This window comes from Rhyacophila brunnea, unplaced genomic scaffold (assembly GCF_057557595.1).
Source record: "Rhyacophila brunnea isolate RB1 unplaced genomic scaffold, BYU_Rbru_1.0 scaffold_4, whole genome shotgun sequence".
NCBI lineage: Eukaryota > Metazoa > Arthropoda > Insecta > Trichoptera > Rhyacophilidae > Rhyacophila > Rhyacophila brunnea.
In genome coordinates, this window is record NW_028233068.1 from 30,319,253 (window position 1) to 30,338,559 (window position 19,307).

General features: G+C 30.8%; 2 protein-coding genes across 2 annotated transcripts; both read right to left on the reverse strand.

Annotated features, from left to right (window-relative positions):
• Positions 1-1,762: 1,762 nt before the first annotated feature.
• Positions 1,763-3,511, reverse strand: Osi19 (DUF1676 domain-containing protein Osi19). The gene is made up of 3 exons (XM_085954970.1): positions 3,299-3,511; positions 2,382-2,798; positions 1,763-1,900 (listed from the first exon to the last, which is right to left on the reverse strand). Exons 1-3 carry the CDS (start codon positions 3,509-3,511, stop codon positions 1,763-1,765), a joined length of 768 nt encoding a protein of 255 aa, XP_085811096.1.
• Positions 3,512-14,765: 11,254 nt separating this feature from the next.
• Osi18 (DUF1676 domain-containing protein Osi18) lies at positions 14,766-16,711 on the reverse strand. Its single transcript, XM_085954972.1, has 3 exons — positions 16,282-16,711; positions 15,646-15,792; positions 14,766-14,950 (listed from the first exon to the last, which is right to left on the reverse strand). Exons 1-3 carry the CDS (start codon positions 16,709-16,711, stop codon positions 14,766-14,768), a joined length of 762 nt encoding a protein of 253 aa, XP_085811098.1.
• Positions 16,712-19,307: the final 2,596 nt, after the last annotated feature.

Consider the following 19,307-nt stretch of genomic DNA (forward strand, 5'->3'; position numbering starts at 1 on the left):
TATTATTTCGGCTTCTTGCTTGGTAAGCTGTAACGGTAATAGATAAAGAAAGTTTAATTCATTTTTAAATATTTGAATCGTCTATCATAAACGTTCACTAAAAACTATAAAATATTAGATTAATATGCAATGACGTTGTATTATTTTTTTAAATATAAAATACCCATTTTTAAATCTACATTTAAAAAAAAGTAATATTTACGTATTAAGTATTTAGTTTACATCAAACAATTTTTATTTCAATATTACAACATAATACATTCCATTTTATTTCTATTTATTATGTCTATTAATTCTTTAAATAGTTTTGTAAAATTGAATTATATCTCATTTATTGTATTAATTTAAGAAAATTCTTATTTATGATCTAGCCACATAATATTATACATATATATATAATAATAGTGAAACTTAACAATATATTAAATCGCAACTCATAAAATGAATGGACAATATTTATTAATTTACGAGACCATGTCAAAATATAGAAGATATAAAATTTAACAACGATACATTTTAAAATCTTATCTACTTATTATAAATTCAATCGTTTAATTCTCCACTTTATTTTTCTAGTATTTTTTAAAAGAATTGTTTTTAAAAAAGTAGTTGTAACGACTATACAGAAGATAATGAGAGTCTTGACTGTCTCTCAGAAATGTCTCGTCTCAGTTCTACCTACCGCAAGTTTCCATCTGATACCTACTTCAGCTTCAAGGATTTCCTGTCCTTTTTTACAGATTCCAACCACTCCAGTCTAGGTCTCCCGAAATATTGATTTAAAGCTAACCGTATTATTTTTCTCGTAATATTAATTTTATGTGATATATTATACTCCGCAAAAACCGCAAATATGTTAACATAACATCTATCATCATGCAACGGCTTTCAGGGTTTCATTTATTTATTATTTTTTCTGAGTTGGCTCAAACAAGTTGTTTGAATATATGCAGGAGCACATTTAATCGACTTATTCTTTCAGCAATCTATAATATATCATTATGTCCTATAATTTAAAAATATCTCTGGATTACCACTCGGTGTCAAAATTAAATATAAAATATAATAATTAATACCTTTGAATGTGTGCCTTTTCTCAGTCTATTATCATATCATATCGATAAGAGTAGGTATATTACAATATTTTTTTTTAAATCGATTCCAAGATCTAAGTCAAATGAATTATATTATTTTTTAATTATGTGTAAATATTCTATACCATATCCCACATTAATGTAATTTTAATATAAATCAATATGTAGTGTAAGAAATATTCTTTGGTTTTTCTAATATAATATACAAACCGATTTAAAATGTTGATGAAGATATAAGCTGTTTCTTAATTGAAAAGAATTAAATGTAACAGTCGAACAATATTATTATTATTACTATTGATGAAATGTTTTTTTATATTTCACTTTTTGGTATTAAAAAAATGAAAAAACAAATGTTTAAGTTCATATTTTATTTCAATAAATAACATCATTTAATAAATTAATACATCATACAATATTGTCTAAGAGGTGTCACTCCAATTGCTTATCAAAACGCTTCAAATATTTCCAAAAATCTTTCATAGTAATTTGATAAATTCATTAGCATGTGTTCATTCGATGAAAATAGTAAGTTGTATTGATTCAGATCAGATTCAGAGGTAATTATTTGAAATATACAATGGAAGAAAAGGTAGATTTTTGGAATCATAATATTTGGTCTCGTTTTTCAGATTTTTCGTGAAGTTGTTTGCGGTTTTCTTATTAATTTATGCGTATGCGCTGTAGGCGATGTCTTGGGCTTGGAGTTGGGGCTGTTCATCCATGGAGCGAGCTCTGTAGGCGCTGGCCATGGCGTCCCAAGGTCCGTGGGCGGAGATCTGGGGGTGTGAGTTATCAGCAGCAATCTGGAAGATACAAAGCATATTAAATATAGCAAATTATAATGTATGATTCAATCATATAGCTTTAGATTTGAATGAAGTTGAAATCAAAATTGGATTCAGCTGTAGTATTGGTCTCTAAAATGTTGCTAGATGAATAATAATAGTGTGAATTAAAAGAATATCATCTAAAGGTTTCTAAGCGGTGCAATTAATATCTAAAATCCTTTTTCGTGTCTAATATTATAATTTAAAATAAACTAATGTATTAAAAACTATTTATGAAAAAAAAAACCACCAACAATTGACATTTTGACTTTATCTATTTTAATAATAATTGTTAGAAACTCATCTGTGTATTAGAATTAGTTGTAGGATTAACCGATTTAAAACTACTAAATTTTAATGAGTTTGTTCTCATTATAATCGAGTATACGCTACTATACATTATTATTCTAGATAATTCACGAACCTAGAATGAGTTATTTTTATTTGACTATCTTACCTTCTTGCACAACTGGAAGACGGCCAAAGCAACGGAAACGACGAATGAGAAGAAAGAAAGCTGAAGAGCGTTCCAGGCCTTCAATCCAAGGACACCGAGAGCCAGAGGAACCAAAGTCATAGCCTTCAAGAGGACGAACACGAGGATGGGGACGATGATCTTCTTCAGCTTGGACTTGCGGGGCTCAACTCCTGAGGACCTGGCTTCATCAGCGAACTTAACATTGAGGTTGATCTCATCTTCCTCGAGGTTGCGAGGGCTGACAGTCACCTTGGCGCCTCCGACGGGGAGTTTGAAGGTCACGTCGTGGGATTGGATATACTCTTGGACGGTGTCGAAGAAGTCTCCCGATGAGCGGCCCGATGCGAGGTCGTTGGCGGAGTAGCTGTTGCGGACCACTTCGACGGTTTCGGATACCTTCAGTGACATTAATATTTGTAAAATATATTTTTATTAGAGAAAAAACTAAGAGTATAAAAAATACACACAAATTATTGATGTTTTTAGTTAACTAAATATATCGAAAGCCTATGCTTCAAATTAAAAAAAATCTCGTATACTTCATAAAAGCATAAATAAGTAAGTGTTATTAATTAATTTTTAAAACACATTTTTAATATTTTCTTAACTATTAAATAGTGACTAGTTATTGGTGTTTAAATTGTATACTTTTATTACTTATAAACTATACATTGATTTAATTTTTTTATGATAATCAATTTGGAGAATTATTTGTGAAGATATTATATTATTGAATATTCATATATGTTAATCTAGAAATGAGATTAATTAAACCGTAGATGCGTTTAGAGATTAAAAAGAACTTGAACATAAAAGTGTAATTTCATCAATGGTGGTTTTTAAATTTACTATTAGTGTATGTTTGTATTCAGTGGCTGTAAATATTTTAAAAGCACCTGGTATGAGTCTTTCTTGAAGATAGTGTCAAGCAGAGACATCACTTTGTACTTCATGCAAGCAACTGCATCATTTCCTCCGCTGCACCCTGATCGCATCTCTTCTACAAGACCATCCATGGGAGTGCCTTTCCAGAAGGCAGGCTTTGCAGGCTGCGCTGCGGCCATGCCTAAGATGGCGAGCCCGAAGAGACACAACACTTTTCCGGACATGTTTTATTTGATTAAAACAAATTGAAGTTGATTACTTGAGATACTAATGTGCTGTTGACAGCTGGAAGGATCGTGTGCTACTACTGATTAGTGGGTGTGGACTACCTTATTTATACTGCAATTTCTTACAAGCAAACTTAACGAAAGAAAACTCACACATGAAAATTCAATCGTACGCACACTGTTATACACTGCATCACTATACACGCATAAAAATAAAGCTCGATATCTTACAAATAACCACAGTGTAATAATACAATACAAACTTTATTTGACATCCGTCGTTTTGGTACTAGAAATAATTTAAATTCTCGCTTTGATACAAATAAGCATCCTATTTAGTATTGACGTTCTATTTTTTATCTCTTTTCCACACATTTGCAATATAACAAATCAAATGTGATAGAAATACTTTTGTAGACTTACTGAAGGCATGCTTTAATATTTTATATGCAAGGCAAATTGTATTGAGGTGCCTGAACTGCATGCAAATTTTATGTCAGGCTTGTCGGTTTACTCTTGACAATGAATTCCTTTGGAAGTCAGTCACGGATATTGGCAATGCTTCATTTCTCTTCAATGAACCAGTAACGATCGACTCTTTGTATTTAAAACTTATTTGCAAATAATTAGTTAGCATCTTTCACTAGTTTGTTACCTATCCAGTTTTATCAATCAAGATCGAGCAAGATTAAAATACAAACAAAATATTCACAATACATACTATATTAAATTTATTCATGTGTTATTTTGTTCATTGGAAGTAAAGAAAGAACATTATAACTTTATATGAAGTAATTAAGAGATAAGTGTATCTAAAGTTTGCCAATGAATACCTAAATAAATGTACATTCCAATATGATAGTGATATTATAATTAAACTATTTAATAATGAAAATTAAACATATAATAAATAGTCCTCAATTCACGTAATTTAATAATGACCATTACTTCGGCTACATTATGAGAGTATAAAAGTACATCTATAATCAATTACGTAACTCGTTACCTTACGTTATCGAAAGAGACATCAACAGTAAACTTTACTTCATTACTTAATAACCTTCGTGATTGGACCGAGCGCAGTTCCACCAAACCATTGTAGATAGCAGATTATAGAGTAAAGAGATCGCCCTGATGGTGGCCGACCTCCAATAGGGGATATCATGAGAAGGGCGAGGATTAATTTTATATGCATATAAGGAAATTAGTAAAACCTATCAAACAGTAAAGTTATAAACCGCAAAAAACACTATGAATTGTCAAATCTCAACTCTATTTCGACAAGAAAGTAAATTAAGCGTAGGTATATTTATTTATGAGGAGAATATTCGTGATTTGTTAATTTTATTTATACGTGAATATTGTATTAAGAAGGAAATTATTTGAAAATACTAGCATATTATTCCTTGGCCTAAGCACTCTATACTGAATCCTATTGATCGCCAGTCCTTTGTAAATTACAGGTCCATCCATCCTGCTCCAGTCTTCCTTCACACAGACACGCTATCTGATTCTTGACCGCAGTCGCTTCCCTCGGGGTATTCACGTGATCACGATCTCTGGTACCCTGGTATCATATATTCTCTTAATGTAACCTGCTCATTGCATTTTATGTCCCTTACAGAATTCTTCAATGATTAATTTGGTTTTCCACCAGGATGTCTAGTCAATGTTTGAAGTTGTTCGAAAGATTTTTTGCAATAGTTGTCCTTCAACGACTGCTAATTTATGTTCTTCGGCCTAAGCTAGGTACCATGGTTCATAACCATGGCCCCCACATCCTGAAGCGGGCCCCCAGGCTAGGATGTTTGGGGGCCCCCCTACCTATCGCTAAGAGTAAAGGCAGTGTGACGCGCTACAGTAGCGTTTTCCAAAATCGTGTATGCGGTAAAATTAAAGTGTATTTTTAGTGATCTTTTGTATTTTTAATATGTGCATCCATTTGAATTATGGAGTTGTCGAGTAAAGACACACAGTTAAAAATTGCATCGTACAACCAAATGTTTTAAATTATCAATATTATTGAAGTAAAATAGGCTTTTTTTACTATTAGAGCAAATTTGTGACCTGTGTTTATCTCATTTACCTGGTTGACTCGCCACACTGGGCCCTTCCTGAGCCCGGGCCTCCAGGCTAGAGCCCTGTCTGCCCCCTCCCCTTGTGGGGGCCATGTTCATAACCATAAGTTTGCATTGATTTTATTACAGATTATATAAATCAAGAGTTTGCTTATTCATCCCAGTCTTTTCAATCCTAGGAGTTTTCCACGATTATACTTAGACTATGTATTCCGGCTGGATCATTTCCACCCCATCATACACATTGCCTATAGATATTGTATTCTATGTGATTTTATTGTGCCTATAAATATTATAATCTATGATTGGTTTGTATGGTATTTATTTGCATCCCGTATGCTTAAGCCTACCTTTCAAGGTGCTACCTTGGTCAATCATCCTCTGCTTAAATCAACTCGTAATAGTTATGTCGTTTGCATACATCCACATCCTATTATTCATATTGTTTACTATTATCAATAGTTTGATCGTTATATTGAAGATTTGTGTTATATATTGTTCTAATCAAAAGTTCATTGAAACAGCGCAATTTTGAGAAATATTGGTCTATACATAATAGTATATCAATTATTGCGCAATATCGATGCGGTAGAATAATGGAGTGTGAAAGTGAGTAGCGAAGAGTGGAGGTAAGTTGTTATGATCCAACATAAATAGTGGACAAAACTTTGTCAATCAAACGTTTCTATTTTCATTCTTCTAAGACTACACTATGTAGACTGTAGATAGTGTTTTTTAGTTTTTAAAATTCAATTAAACCTCGCCTAATCCAAAACATAGTATATAATAGTCAAAACTATTCGTCTAAAATGATGCCATTAAACCATATATAATTTTAAATATTTTATAGATAGAAAAATATTTTTTATCGATTATGGTTTAGTATAAGCAAGGCTTAATGAATTTTAAAAACTAAAAAACAACAACTATAATATGTATTATCAATTCAAAGAAAACAAATAAGTATGACTGAAAAAATGTGTACTATTTTTGTCGAATATTAACAGCCTGCCTTCACCCCTCGCCACTGACAAAAGCACACTATCAACAATCAATTTGTTATAATCATGAACTTTACTTTATCATATTATGTATTATATTAGACTAACTAGTCTATTCACTTTTTTATATTGTTATAACGTATGTGTATTTTTGCGCAACCTCGGAAAAAATCTAATAACCCTAAAGTAAAGAAAAACGCGTTACACTTATGATTCGTGTGTAAGGATACCAATCCCACTGACTGGGTAAAATTTACATATATTTTCTAGCAGGTGGTTTTGATCCTATCAAAAGAGATTACTAACTTTACAATCACTCTAGAAGTAGATTTGTATTACAATAAATATTTGTATGTATTTGGATCCAGGGTGTCAGTAGTTGCAACGTTTTCAGATTCCTCTTCCCATTTATCCTCAACCTAAAAGGATTGATCAAATAGCGAAGCATTGGTCCAATCGTTTGAGGGAATGACTTTCAATCGATTCTTGCGATAAAACGTATACCTTCGTATTATTATGGAGCTTGATAAACACCGCGTTAAAAAAAATAGTGATTAACCTTGCTTAAGTAACATTTTAAATTGGTTTGTATTATAGTTAGATAATCAGATTGTTTTGATAAATAATTTGTCGATTTGTATGAGGCTCAACATTGCACTTTGTGTGGACACATGCAAGTAATAAAATCACATAATCAACAAAATGGTTCATTTAAAATTGATAAAATATGTAAATATAAAAGGCGGCATACAGCGTGGTATTTTATGCAGCCTTTGTTGATAGTTATATTTTTTTATCATTTATTTTAATTATAGTTTTGCATCGTATATTATAAAACAATCAAAGAAAATTAAAATTTCTTAGCCTATCAAAATATTATGCAGATTCTCTCCGTATTACGCGTATTGCATTCACTATCGTTTAACATATTACTCTGAGAAGATGTTTAATGATGCATTATATAATTACTGTATCAGCACCATCATTAGTGACTTAAAAACCCAGGATGGGTCCTAGCCTATTACAAGAACTTACTCCATTTCTCCCTATTTTAAACCAGTGTGCTTCAAGTGTCTGCATCGGTTATTCTAACTTGTTTGTTGACAACGTTCAACCATGGACGTTTGGGCCTGCCAGTCAACTTGCGACCGTTCGGCATGCTATCCAGGCTATCCCTAGGCAGTTGGCCCCTGTCCTTCTCGTTGGAAGAGATTGTAGAGCTCCAGATTATGTAATATACGCCCTCTGCCTCCCTCCAACTAGTATGGGGAGATATTATAGCCTAAGCATCATTTTCCTCTAGAATACATTGAGTATAGTTAATATAAGTCGGATCAACGTCTTATCTATAAGGATTTTCGCACGACAGAATAAGAATAGATGATAGTAAACTTTTTCAATTTTTTTAGACCAATGTAGCATCCATTTGCTGTTATGATTATTTGTTTTATAATTATTATATACAATTTACAATTCATGGCATATAAATAAATATTCTTCGATATGCAGATGATGAGATATAGCCAAACTACTTATGACTTTCGAGATAACTGAATCTGTGTGGGCAAAAACTTAGTATTTATGTAATTGGAACAATCAATAGTCAATAAATAAAATGACATTATAGAGCAGTTCAAAACTATATATTTAATTTAAATAAAGAAGTTTTTATGCAAAACAACTGAATGGCGAATTTGTGGTAAATGTGGACACAGCGGATAAAAGTACAAAATTTTATCCACGTGCTACATATGACCATAGCTTCCAATTTTTGATAGGAACCACCTCCCTTGGTATCTTAGATTTTTAGCGGCCATTTTGATATTGTATATTCACAATTTTGGTAGATATGTAAAAATACATATTTGGTGCCTGGGAAAAATAAATATTTAGATAATTAGATTTTTATTTATAATGTGTATAAGTCACCAAAATTTTGTTTCTAAATGATTTAGACCGATGTATTAGTAATGTGGTTATATTTCAAAATGACTGGTATAAAAATCAAGATAGTAGTCAAATAAGATAGTTATTATCAACAATTGAAAGGTATAGAATTAATACTTGTAAAATAAATGGTGATTTTGTCCAGTGTGTTCGTATTCATATTTGTTGTGTAGAATGAATGAAGCATCGTTCAAAAGGATCTAGTCGTTTGAGTATTAATAACATAGAAGTATGCTTTAAATATTGTGAAATCACAAGATTAGAAACTACCCAGTATTATAATAACTGGAGTTATTTATTACACAGTACAAGGAGTAGAAAGCTAGAGTATTTCGGATGCAAGATGCATGGTGAACTACCTCTCGTTGTTCTGGTCAGCGATCCTAAAAGTGGAAATCGCTTTGATAATTGCCTACCTTCGTAGAGGAGATGCCACTCAATTTTTCCCCCCTAATATTTATGTTTTTAAAATGATGTATTTTCAAATAATAAAAAATCTAACATTCTTAAATCTTATATTATTATATTCAGTAAGTATTGGATAAAACATTAATTCGCAATAATATTATCATTAGACTTTAATTATTACAAAGCAGGTTACCTTCGACTACATCAGAAAGGGTAGTTAGTAGTAGTAATTTTTACAACTTATAAATTGATGACCAACTCAATTATAGTAAAATAAAAATATCCATCCGGATAATTAAATACATGAGTTCGTCTGTCCACCTCTTTTTATAGGATTTTATCTAACATGTATGTTTCTGATGTTTTCCAAAATCATGTATTATTATCATCTTCAAAATAATACACGAATTTAAATTTACGCGTAGTAATAAAGTCTATCACTAATCCACTACCGGATAAAGACAAAATTCACGAATAATATTTGGAATTTTTTATTCACAGTTGTTTTATATTGAAAATATTAGTAAACCACAGAATAAATCATAGAGATGCTATACCTGCATATCATTAAATATGTATCAGTGGAAACAAAACTTGTTGAAAAGGGCTTTATTCATTGTAGACAGAGCATGGCCTCCACAAAGGGGGGGCTGACAGGGCTCTAGCCTGGGGGCCCAGGCTCAAGAAGGGCCCGGCGTGGCGAATAAGTGATTTAAACACACATCACAAATCTTCTAGAATAGTAAAAAAAGTCACCTGCGGTGCTATTTATCTTCAATATTATTATTATTTAAAAGTATGTGGTTGTATGATACAATTTTGAATTATGTATCGATACTCGACAACTACATAATTCAAATAGATGAATTCAAATATACAAAAAACACTAAAACACATTAATTTTACTGCGTACACCATTTTTTGGAAAACACTATTGTAGAGCGTCACACTGCCTTTATTTTTAGCGATAGGTAGGGGGGGCGTCAAAGCTCATAACCTGGGGGCCCGATTCAGGATGTGGGGACCATGAGACAGAGTCTAACCATATGAAAGTGATGCTAAAAGAACCTTTGGTCTATTATTTTTTATACAAACTCTGAAAAGCCGTCAACGTATGTAGAACGTAGTACTCACTGTTTGATGCATTGAAAAAATATACTGATGGCAAACTGGGACTTACTTAAGGCTTCGGCCACATAGGCAGGTGTTTCGCTAGTGCTGAGCTAGGTGCTATGCTTGTCTACTAAAAACACTACTGCCCCATTGCACGCTACGTACTTAGGTACAAATTCATTTGAGATTTGGGAGCGCTCAAGTCAACAACGATGTCATTCTCAAAACTAACCAGAACGCTACTTCTCACAGAGAATTAAGTTTAACATTTCGAAAGTCTCAAATTCGAACTTGTTGGGTGCATAATATCAATTCATCCCATGCGTCATTATTCATAACCTCAAAATACACGGTGTTTGACGTTTGTCATACTGAAGAAACATCCGCCATCTTGCAAAATCCATAGATATTGGCAAAATCACTAGGTGACACAATAAAAATAACCAACACGTTTGTTCGCCGGGAAACTCATGAGGTGACCCATAATCACGTAGCGAGGCGCGAAGCGTGCAGTGTGGCCATTGCGATGATATAATGTGCATCCGTTCGCTAGAATATGTCACCTAGCACGTAGCCACCAAGCAAGGCACCTGCCTATGTGGCCGTAGCCTAAGTGATTTTTTTTTATATAGAAACCGTAGAAGGCTCCACGTGGGTGATGATTAAACATATTTGTGGAAACTGTAAAAAGCGAGCAGATCTAATATTCATAAATCAGTAAACTGACATCAGCTTATAATTTTGAATGTTGGTCATCATCATGAGTGCTTTATTATATATAAATTTTATTGGGACATAAACAGGAGTATCAAACTGAAACTTTAAAATATAAAAATATTACTTTTCCAGATTCTCTATATTATATAGTGACAAATGATGAAAATCTATTGCAGCCCATTTTTTTTTTTTTACATCCGACGCCGTTTTCAGGCCATTAGGTGAGGCGTCGCTTAGCATTCTCAAAGGCGCCTAATGAAGAATTTCTTCAAGGTGATATCCAAGCGGAAACCTACTTTTCGTAGCGGTTAAAAGATGCCATATCGGGTTGGCAGTAATATTTTTTTCTCTGTGGCTATAATGTGTCTCGTTCGCTTTTCATTTCGGTCAGCTCCAGCCGTTACTTTCTTTCTATACAAGGTTGTGGAAACTTACAAGTATTTTTAAGAACTTCCACCACTATAGGATGCATGAATACACTAATAATTATGAACAAGGATAAAAATGATTAAGTACATATAAAAATATACAGATTTTTTTTTTTTAAATTACGTAAGCTAGGAATGTTTTACGGGGATTTATCTAATACCCGTATCAATTAAAAAAATACAATGTGATACAAACAGGAAGCTGATGTGATAATACATAATCATTCAAATACGAAGGATTAACGAAAGTTTAATATGTTATATAGATTTTTTTTTTTTTTAATATTTTGATTTTAAAACGAAATACATAATAATAGTGCAACAATCACATTAACACCCCGACCACGTACTTACATTTATATGTATTGCGATCTCACTAGGAATCAAACCATATGTTTTTGAATGAAATTTTCTCACAAAAAAATTGTTATCGATTTGTAGGTATTTAAAGATTAAATAATGAACTTGATAATTTATATATGTAAAATTGCAGTACAGTATGGAACCCTCACTATACTATTCATGATTAATAACCATTCAGATTCCCCACAATTACTTCTAACATTAAATTTAATGTACCCAAAGTAAATATTCGTCCTCACATTTAATCACTTGTATACATTCATACATATAAAAGAATCTAGGTAACAATTGTCTGATGGCTCGACTCTACAGAACATTGAATCTTTACAATGATCGAGTGGATCTGTTTTGTTCTCTTGCTTCTTTTAAATTAAGTTGCCCCAAATTCTACGACTAATTGTATCTAGACGACTGATTTTTTATTGTATTTTAGCGCTTATTCTTATATTTCAGTTCTTATACTTTTATATGTGTTCTGTATTTTTTTCTATTTTTCTTACGATTACTACTAATGTGTTTTTTTTTAACTATTTTCAATAACTCTCCAATTATATTCTTAACAACTACTGTACCTAATATTTTATCTAATTTAATTTGATTTATTATGGTTTGTGTGTCCATTTGTAATTGGGACCATCACATATTCTTTTATTCTATATGATAATTATTCCTAATCACTGTAATTGATCGTATCGTTTGACCTAAATAATTATTATTAATTAAAAATAAATACCCAAATGCACGTTGGTTGTATTAATTTAAAAAGAATACCTTAAATTCAACGGAGAATTAATTGAGAGATTTTGAACATAATTGGATGATATAATTTTATAACAAAAAATAATATTAAAATTACCTATATGGACTACGAAATACTTAATGTCATTATTCATATATTTCCAATAAAAATAATCTTACATTCTCAAGTCATGTGTACATAATGTACTCAGTATCGAATAAAAATATTTATCTAATAGATATGTTTTTATTTTTAATAATTGATTTGATGTACCTAATGCCGAATGAATTAGTCATCTCTATCTAAAAATCAGTTTGGTGTATGTATAATTTTGCAGAATTTACTTTAAATATATATTTCAATGCCGATTTTCCTATCAAGTTTAATTTGAACATAAATCTTCAATTATTATGAAAACCAAAATACCGAAATTCCATACTATAAAAAATATTATAGTATTTTTTCCCAAAAGTGTTCTTTTAAAACAAATGACACACTGTCTCTAAGGTACAGATATTATATTATTTATGCAATATTTCACATTTATTTTTATTAACCTAACATTGATCGAATGGTAGAGCAAAAAAGCTATCAAATGAATTATAAAGTTTTTTTTTATAAAAATAGGCTTGTTCTGTAGTTTCACTCGAAAACTGCATAAATATACCCAGCAGTAAATTACAAAAACAAAATGATCGTATAGTGGCAACTGAATCAACAAGAAAGCTTTTATTCCTAACAAAATACTACTCGATAATCAATACAACATTCTACTATCTAACTGGTGTCTAACAAATCAATTGTCTCAAGAGAAAATAACTCTCACCGAATGTAAACTGAATCCTCGTATGCATAACAATTCATTCTACTTTTCAATTGTTTTCCATTTGATATGACTTGTTATGTAAATGTCTTTTCAAAAATTTGTTCCTATTAAATTATGGCCAACTGGAGTAGTTCACAAAATAGATTTGTACTGCTGAATACCTGTTACAGTAATGTTACAGTTTTGTTTTTATGTTAATTGGTACACTTTCACTAATATAACCTAAATAATAATTTTATTTACTGCGAGCTACACGACGGCATAAAATAAAACAAAGTTGTCTGAATTAAGTTATTTTTTAACTTTTGTAGGACCTAAATAACGTTTTGCATGATCCCAACTGATGATTAAAATTTATTGTCAGACAAAGTTATTTCTAATTTCCTTCTTGAATTAATAATGATTAATTAAGTTAATCAAGCTTTAATAATTGTATCTATTGTACTCATTTTATTTTACGAATATAAATAGTGGGTATCTAAGGTATTTTATCCTTCGTGAACTTACTTCAGTGAATTAAAAACTTTTTTTTATATCGAACTTCAAATCATTCATGAATAATTAAATTATGTGTCTTGTATTAAAAATAATTGTTTTATTTGAATGTTTATAAAGCTTTACTGAACTTAACTTTATTTTTCAAGAAGATATAAAAAAGCGTGATTTTTTCCACAGTATTTTATTAAAAAAAAAGCAGAATAAATATTAATATTCATACAAAAACTTTATTTTGAACGCTTATGTGTTCATATGATTGAAATTTTGTAAATCGATTTAATTTTTCAATTAAAATCACAGTATTGTGTGTTATTCCATTCTTTCCATCACAAAGTAATTTGTAAATATCTAATGAGACCTTTACGAACAAACCAAGTGTACGCAATATTAGTTAGCTTTCTTCCACTAGGCAAAAGTTAAACAGTTTATTAATATTTTATTTTAACTTCTTACAAAAAATGATGTGCACCGATATTAATCAGTTCTTTTTTGCATAGATTAATAAACTCGTCAAATTATTATGCCGCGAAATAAAGTGCCAAAATAAAAAGGAAGTAATTATTTTAATACTAACCATAATTTCTTCTATTGGTCGAGAGTACATTAAAATTTACTAAATATTAAATTTTTATAAACCATAATAATGATATACGTAATTAATTAGAAACATGATTGAATGTTACATTTGATTTGATCTTCTTATATTTAAGAAAAAATAATAGTTTACAATATATTTTAGGGTTAATTTTAATGTTAATGGATTCATTTACAATGCATGAATACTTGATTACGTACACTTTTTATGTACTTAATTACTTTTATGTACTGTAATGACACTTTTTAATATAATCAGTTTCAATACCTATATTAGTATTTTCTTAAGTAGTGTAAATGCATTAAAAATATCTTTCATACAATTATTTTTTACTATTGTGTGATAAAACTTTTTTTGTGCAGATCAAATGCGTATGTGAATCGTTGAAAACGTGTGTGGTGTTTCATTTTTAATGATACAATCAAATCATTTCGTAATAATTTATTCATTCATAAACATTCAATAAATAATTAAATAAAACATTCAATAAGTTAAAGTCTTCATAAATCGGAACACGAAAGCTTTCGCCTGTTGATTCTTAAATCTGTCCAGCGTATGCCATCTCTTGAGCGTCTCCAAAGTCTCTCGCGCGGTAAGGTCCGTGGTGGGCATCCCACCCAGGTGCTGGAACATGCTCCACGTGGTGATCGTGGTGCTGCGGGTAGTGGATGACTTCGTAGTTGACGACCTTGGGCTTGGTGAACTTGAAGATGACCATGGCACCTGCGGGAGATTTATAATATTAATGATTGCACATTTACAATACAAAATGCACATGCACATGCACTCTACAAAAAATATGTTTGAAATTTGATCAGCAAGATGCATCATGATGATAATAAATGTATTCAATTATATATTTTCAATTAAATGATTCACGGTAAATTGACCGCAAAATAAATATGGTAAAGAGGAAACGTTATATTTTAATGGTGTGTTTTTTGTATAATTTCCTTGTGTTGATTATTAAATTTTTCAACTCTGCTCTAAGTAGAAAATATTAAGTTGGTAAATCTGTCCGCTCTCGCAATAAAATTGTTCGAGTACGTGCAATATTTAGTACCATGACAAAAAATCAAAAACATATTTAAAAATATATTTATATATTAAAATTATAAATAAATATATTAATATAATAAACATCCCTATGTTTATTAAATTTTTATGAATGTAAAAAATCATATCCGATTTTGTTTACATAATATATATTTCAAAGAATTATGTGAATATATCAAAGTTAAATAATATTCCAAAAAATAACCAACTGCCTATCACAGATTATAAAATATTTATAAAAATATTCATTTAATATTAAAAATTTATGATTCAGATTTGAACGTATTTATTTTCGTATAACGTATGAATATTCATTATTTTATAATGGTCTGGTAGACATAATTCATAAAATAATAACTTACCAGATAAAACCATTGAGATGAGTCCAAGGGTGAGAGCTTTCCATGTCTTGAGGGCGATCAAAGCGAGAGCCAAAGGTACGAGAACGGAAGCCTTGAACTTCAGACCCAACAAGAATGGGATCATTACCTTCTTCACGAAACCACGACCTACAAATAATAAATAAATACATTGATTCATGTTCATGTATACGTTATTAACAATGCAATGCACATTTTTGTTTAAGCAAGAATAATATATTAATTCTCAATTTATTCTTGCCAGAATGATATTATACTATTAATTAATATAAAACACATACATGTATATGAATAATAACGAGTATGCCCAGTTTTTTTCAAGTTTAAAGGGTTAGTGCCAACTGCTACAAAAAAAATAATTTTACGTCAAAAAAAAAAACAAAAAATAGCAATACATTATTTACCGGGACATGAAGAATAATTTAATACAATACTAATGAAGATTATTAAACGTTCGTACTTTTTATTGATAATACAATCATTAATAAATAATATGTAATTAAAAAATCATCACTCGTATATTATATAAGTAACCCACATTATTTTGGAAACTGTTAATGCACTATTAAACTTATCACTGTTAATGTAAAATATAATATTTTAGCGTTTTTTCATTACCTTCTTGGACACCACCTTCAGCTAACGGTACATCCAACTGTTCAGGTAATCCTTGCAGCAAAGATCTTGGTACGTATTCACCAGCCGCTCCAGAGGATAGGTCTTCGGGTAATTTAATTTTCAGGGTATGCGTTGCCAAGAATCCGTCAATTTTGTCGAACATCTCAAACCTCTCATCCTTAGCGCTTCTGGCTTCATTGTCTTCCAAAATCCCAGTCCTTACGATGGTTAAATCGTCAGTGATTTTGATTTCATCTTCATTGACTACTTTGCTCAACCAAGATAAAGCTTTTGGCTTAATACATGATGTGGAATATTGGCTAAGACAACCTTTGTATATATCGAAAGCTAAGTGAGCCGCTGATTTTTCGTAAGCATTCGCGCCTACAAAAATTAAAGCTGCAACAAACAAAAATAATGATTTAGCCATTATGTATTGTATCGACACTTTGTTACCGTGTCGATATATTTAATGATGTGATTTGTTTGCGATGTTGTCTAATTGACGGACAGTGGCCGAATACGATACCGTTTTGGCCAGGGCTTGGTTTTTATACGTCGGCATTACGCATGGTATTCTGAAGAAGACCATGCGTGGATTCGCGCTTCTTCGGGACTTTCTTCGACTGCCGACACCTCTCTTCGGCAGTATGCTGTAGGGCGTTGCCTCCGCAAAGAGGAAAACTGGGTTATCTGGTATCACGTTTGGAATAATTTCAATGTATGCTGATTAGGATAGTGTCAAGTTACTGACTGATTTGATTTTAAATAATACCATATTATTTAAAATTATCAATTTAAAATTAAATTGTTAGATGTTCTGCTAAAATCACTTTTTAATAATGAATAAAGTCAATAAAAACGTGACATTTTATGAAAATGAACGCATAAAACTACTTTCTTTATTAACAACTAACGATAAGCCCCTGAGTTCATCTGCGTAAAATACAGAAATACAAAGTAAACAAATACACAGAATGAAGAAAAAAACTGATTTGACTCTAAATTAATGAAACAGGCAACGATTAAATGTAAGCACGCGCTCTGGACATACACCTCACCACAATGTCACTACTATTTGAATACTTTATCTGTGAAAAAATAATTGATTCTTAAACCTGATGTCAGAGATTCAAATCATAAATCTGGTCAATTTACATGGTGCTTTAATGTATGTTTTTGGATCTAAAGTAACGATGGCAAACCTTTTTATGAGTCCATGTCAAAAAACGTACAAAATGTAATAATGGGTATCATATCAACAGTTAGTATGAGAGATATCATAGCATTATGTAGCTTTTAGTGCTATCGATTGTGGCAAATTGACTTATAATGTAATGATTGATTTATAATGTCGTGGGTCCCATGTTCGAATTCTGGGCTTGGCAAATACACATATTGATTTTCAATTTATGTTTGGAGTCAGAATATGGACTTAATAGATTGATCAATTGGCTAACATCCGTTTTTCAAAAAAAAAAAAAAACAGAAATCTGTTAATACAAATCTCTATTCTATGGAAGCCCATATGAGCTTAATAGGATCAAACATGGTCAAGTTTAATTATGTCAAATTCATATAAATGTATGTGTTATTAAGAAAAATCCCAATTGGAAATGACATTTTAATAATAAAAGTTTTTTTCTAATGCTGGCATGATGTTCCACAAAATAACGTATAACAATAAATTGGTAATTACATAATCACAAAAAAGAAAACTGTTAAGAAACCTTTCCGGGAAGCGGTCAAGATCAACCCGGAATTATATTTTTTTTAAAGCTAGCTTGTAATACTCGTAATATTGTAAAACGAAAAAACTGAAATTACGAATTAGTTACGAAAGTACCACGCGTTACTAAAAACGAGAAAAAAGAGGCGGGGTTGCACTATAAACCAGATGCAAAAACTACCGTATAGTTTGGTTGTGAAAAAACTATTCTTTCATCTATATACAAAATGATGTGATTCAAGTTGATGAATTATTTACGACTTTTTTAATATTAGGGGAAATTTTTATGTGTGTTTTTCTCATTTGGCTGGTCGAGCCGCCACACGGGGCCCCCAGGCTTGAGCTCTGTCAGACTTTCCATTTGCCCAATAATTTGAAAAGAAAATACAGGCTCTTGTACATAGTTAAAAGTTAGTACCATTCCTACACGCCAACTCTCAAGTTTCAACCCCTGCGGGTTACTTAACTAAAATAATATATAACAGTAGTAGCATTTTGTCTAATATTTTAAAAAGATTCATTCTTATAATAGCAATAAATTATTGATTTTAATTCCCTAAAAACTACAAAATCTACTGAAATTACTTTCAATTGTATTGATTTTCAATTATACCTAATACTTATGGGACACAAAAATATTATTTTCGTGAACTATAAATATATCATGTTAAACCTCAATAAAATCATTGGAATGATAATTCAATTTTGATGAAGGATCTAGTTTCAGTGTTGTTTTTTTTTTAATTCTTGGCACGATGCCACTTTTCCATAGTGAAGCGTGCAGAAACGCCTCGAAGACATTCCTTACAACTTCACTTTCTAAGGTACGCAAAGAATAATAATATGATACGATATTTTACCACTTGTGTACTCGTACATACATTAAAATCAAAGATGTCGATGATAATCTTCTTTTAAAATAATCAATTATAACACTGATTTTAATACAATAATTAAATAATATGACATAAAAAAGATATATATATATATATTTATGTTAATAAAAAAATTGGGTGATTGTCCTATGTTTTTAGTTTAGAATCTGGTTACTAGGCGGCACCTAACGGAAAAAAGATTTGAGACAATTTATTGATTTTGACATATTAAACTGTTTTAATTAATCAATAAGTATGTAAACACATTAAAAATTCAAACACATATTTCAAATGTCAAAAATAATCTTAGATTTTTTAAAAAATCGCTATAAAATATGGATTCGAAGATCTTAGTTATTTTCATCACTAAAATTTTGTTTTTTAATTTTTCTATAAAATATTAAGTTTTTCATAGATGATGA

Bases quoted from the DNA above. Each gene is read 5' to 3' on its own strand.
- Osi19 (XM_085954970.1), bottom strand. From the start codon at position 3,511: ATGTCCGGAAAAGTGTTGTGTCTCTTCGGGCTCGCCATCTTAGGCATG. The intron at 2,799-3,298 runs GTGCTTTTAAAA...ATGTCACTGAAG, and splicing joins TCAAGAAAGACTCATACCAG to GTATCCGAAACCGTCGAAGT. The intron at 1,901-2,381 runs GTAAGATAGTCA...TGTATCTTCCAG, and splicing joins TCTTCCAGTTGTGCAAGAAG to ATTGCTGCTGATAACTCACA.
- Osi18 (XM_085954972.1), bottom strand. From the start codon at position 16,711: ATGGCTAAATCATTATTTTTGTTTGTTGCAGCTTTAATTTTTGTAGGC. The intron at 15,793-16,281 runs GTAATGAAAAAA...TATTATTTGTAG, and splicing joins TGAAGGTGGTGTCCAAGAAG to GTCGTGGTTTCGTGAAGAAG. The intron at 14,951-15,645 runs GTAAGTTATTAT...AATCTCCCGCAG, and splicing joins CATCTCAATGGTTTTATCTG to GTGCCATGGTCATCTTCAAG.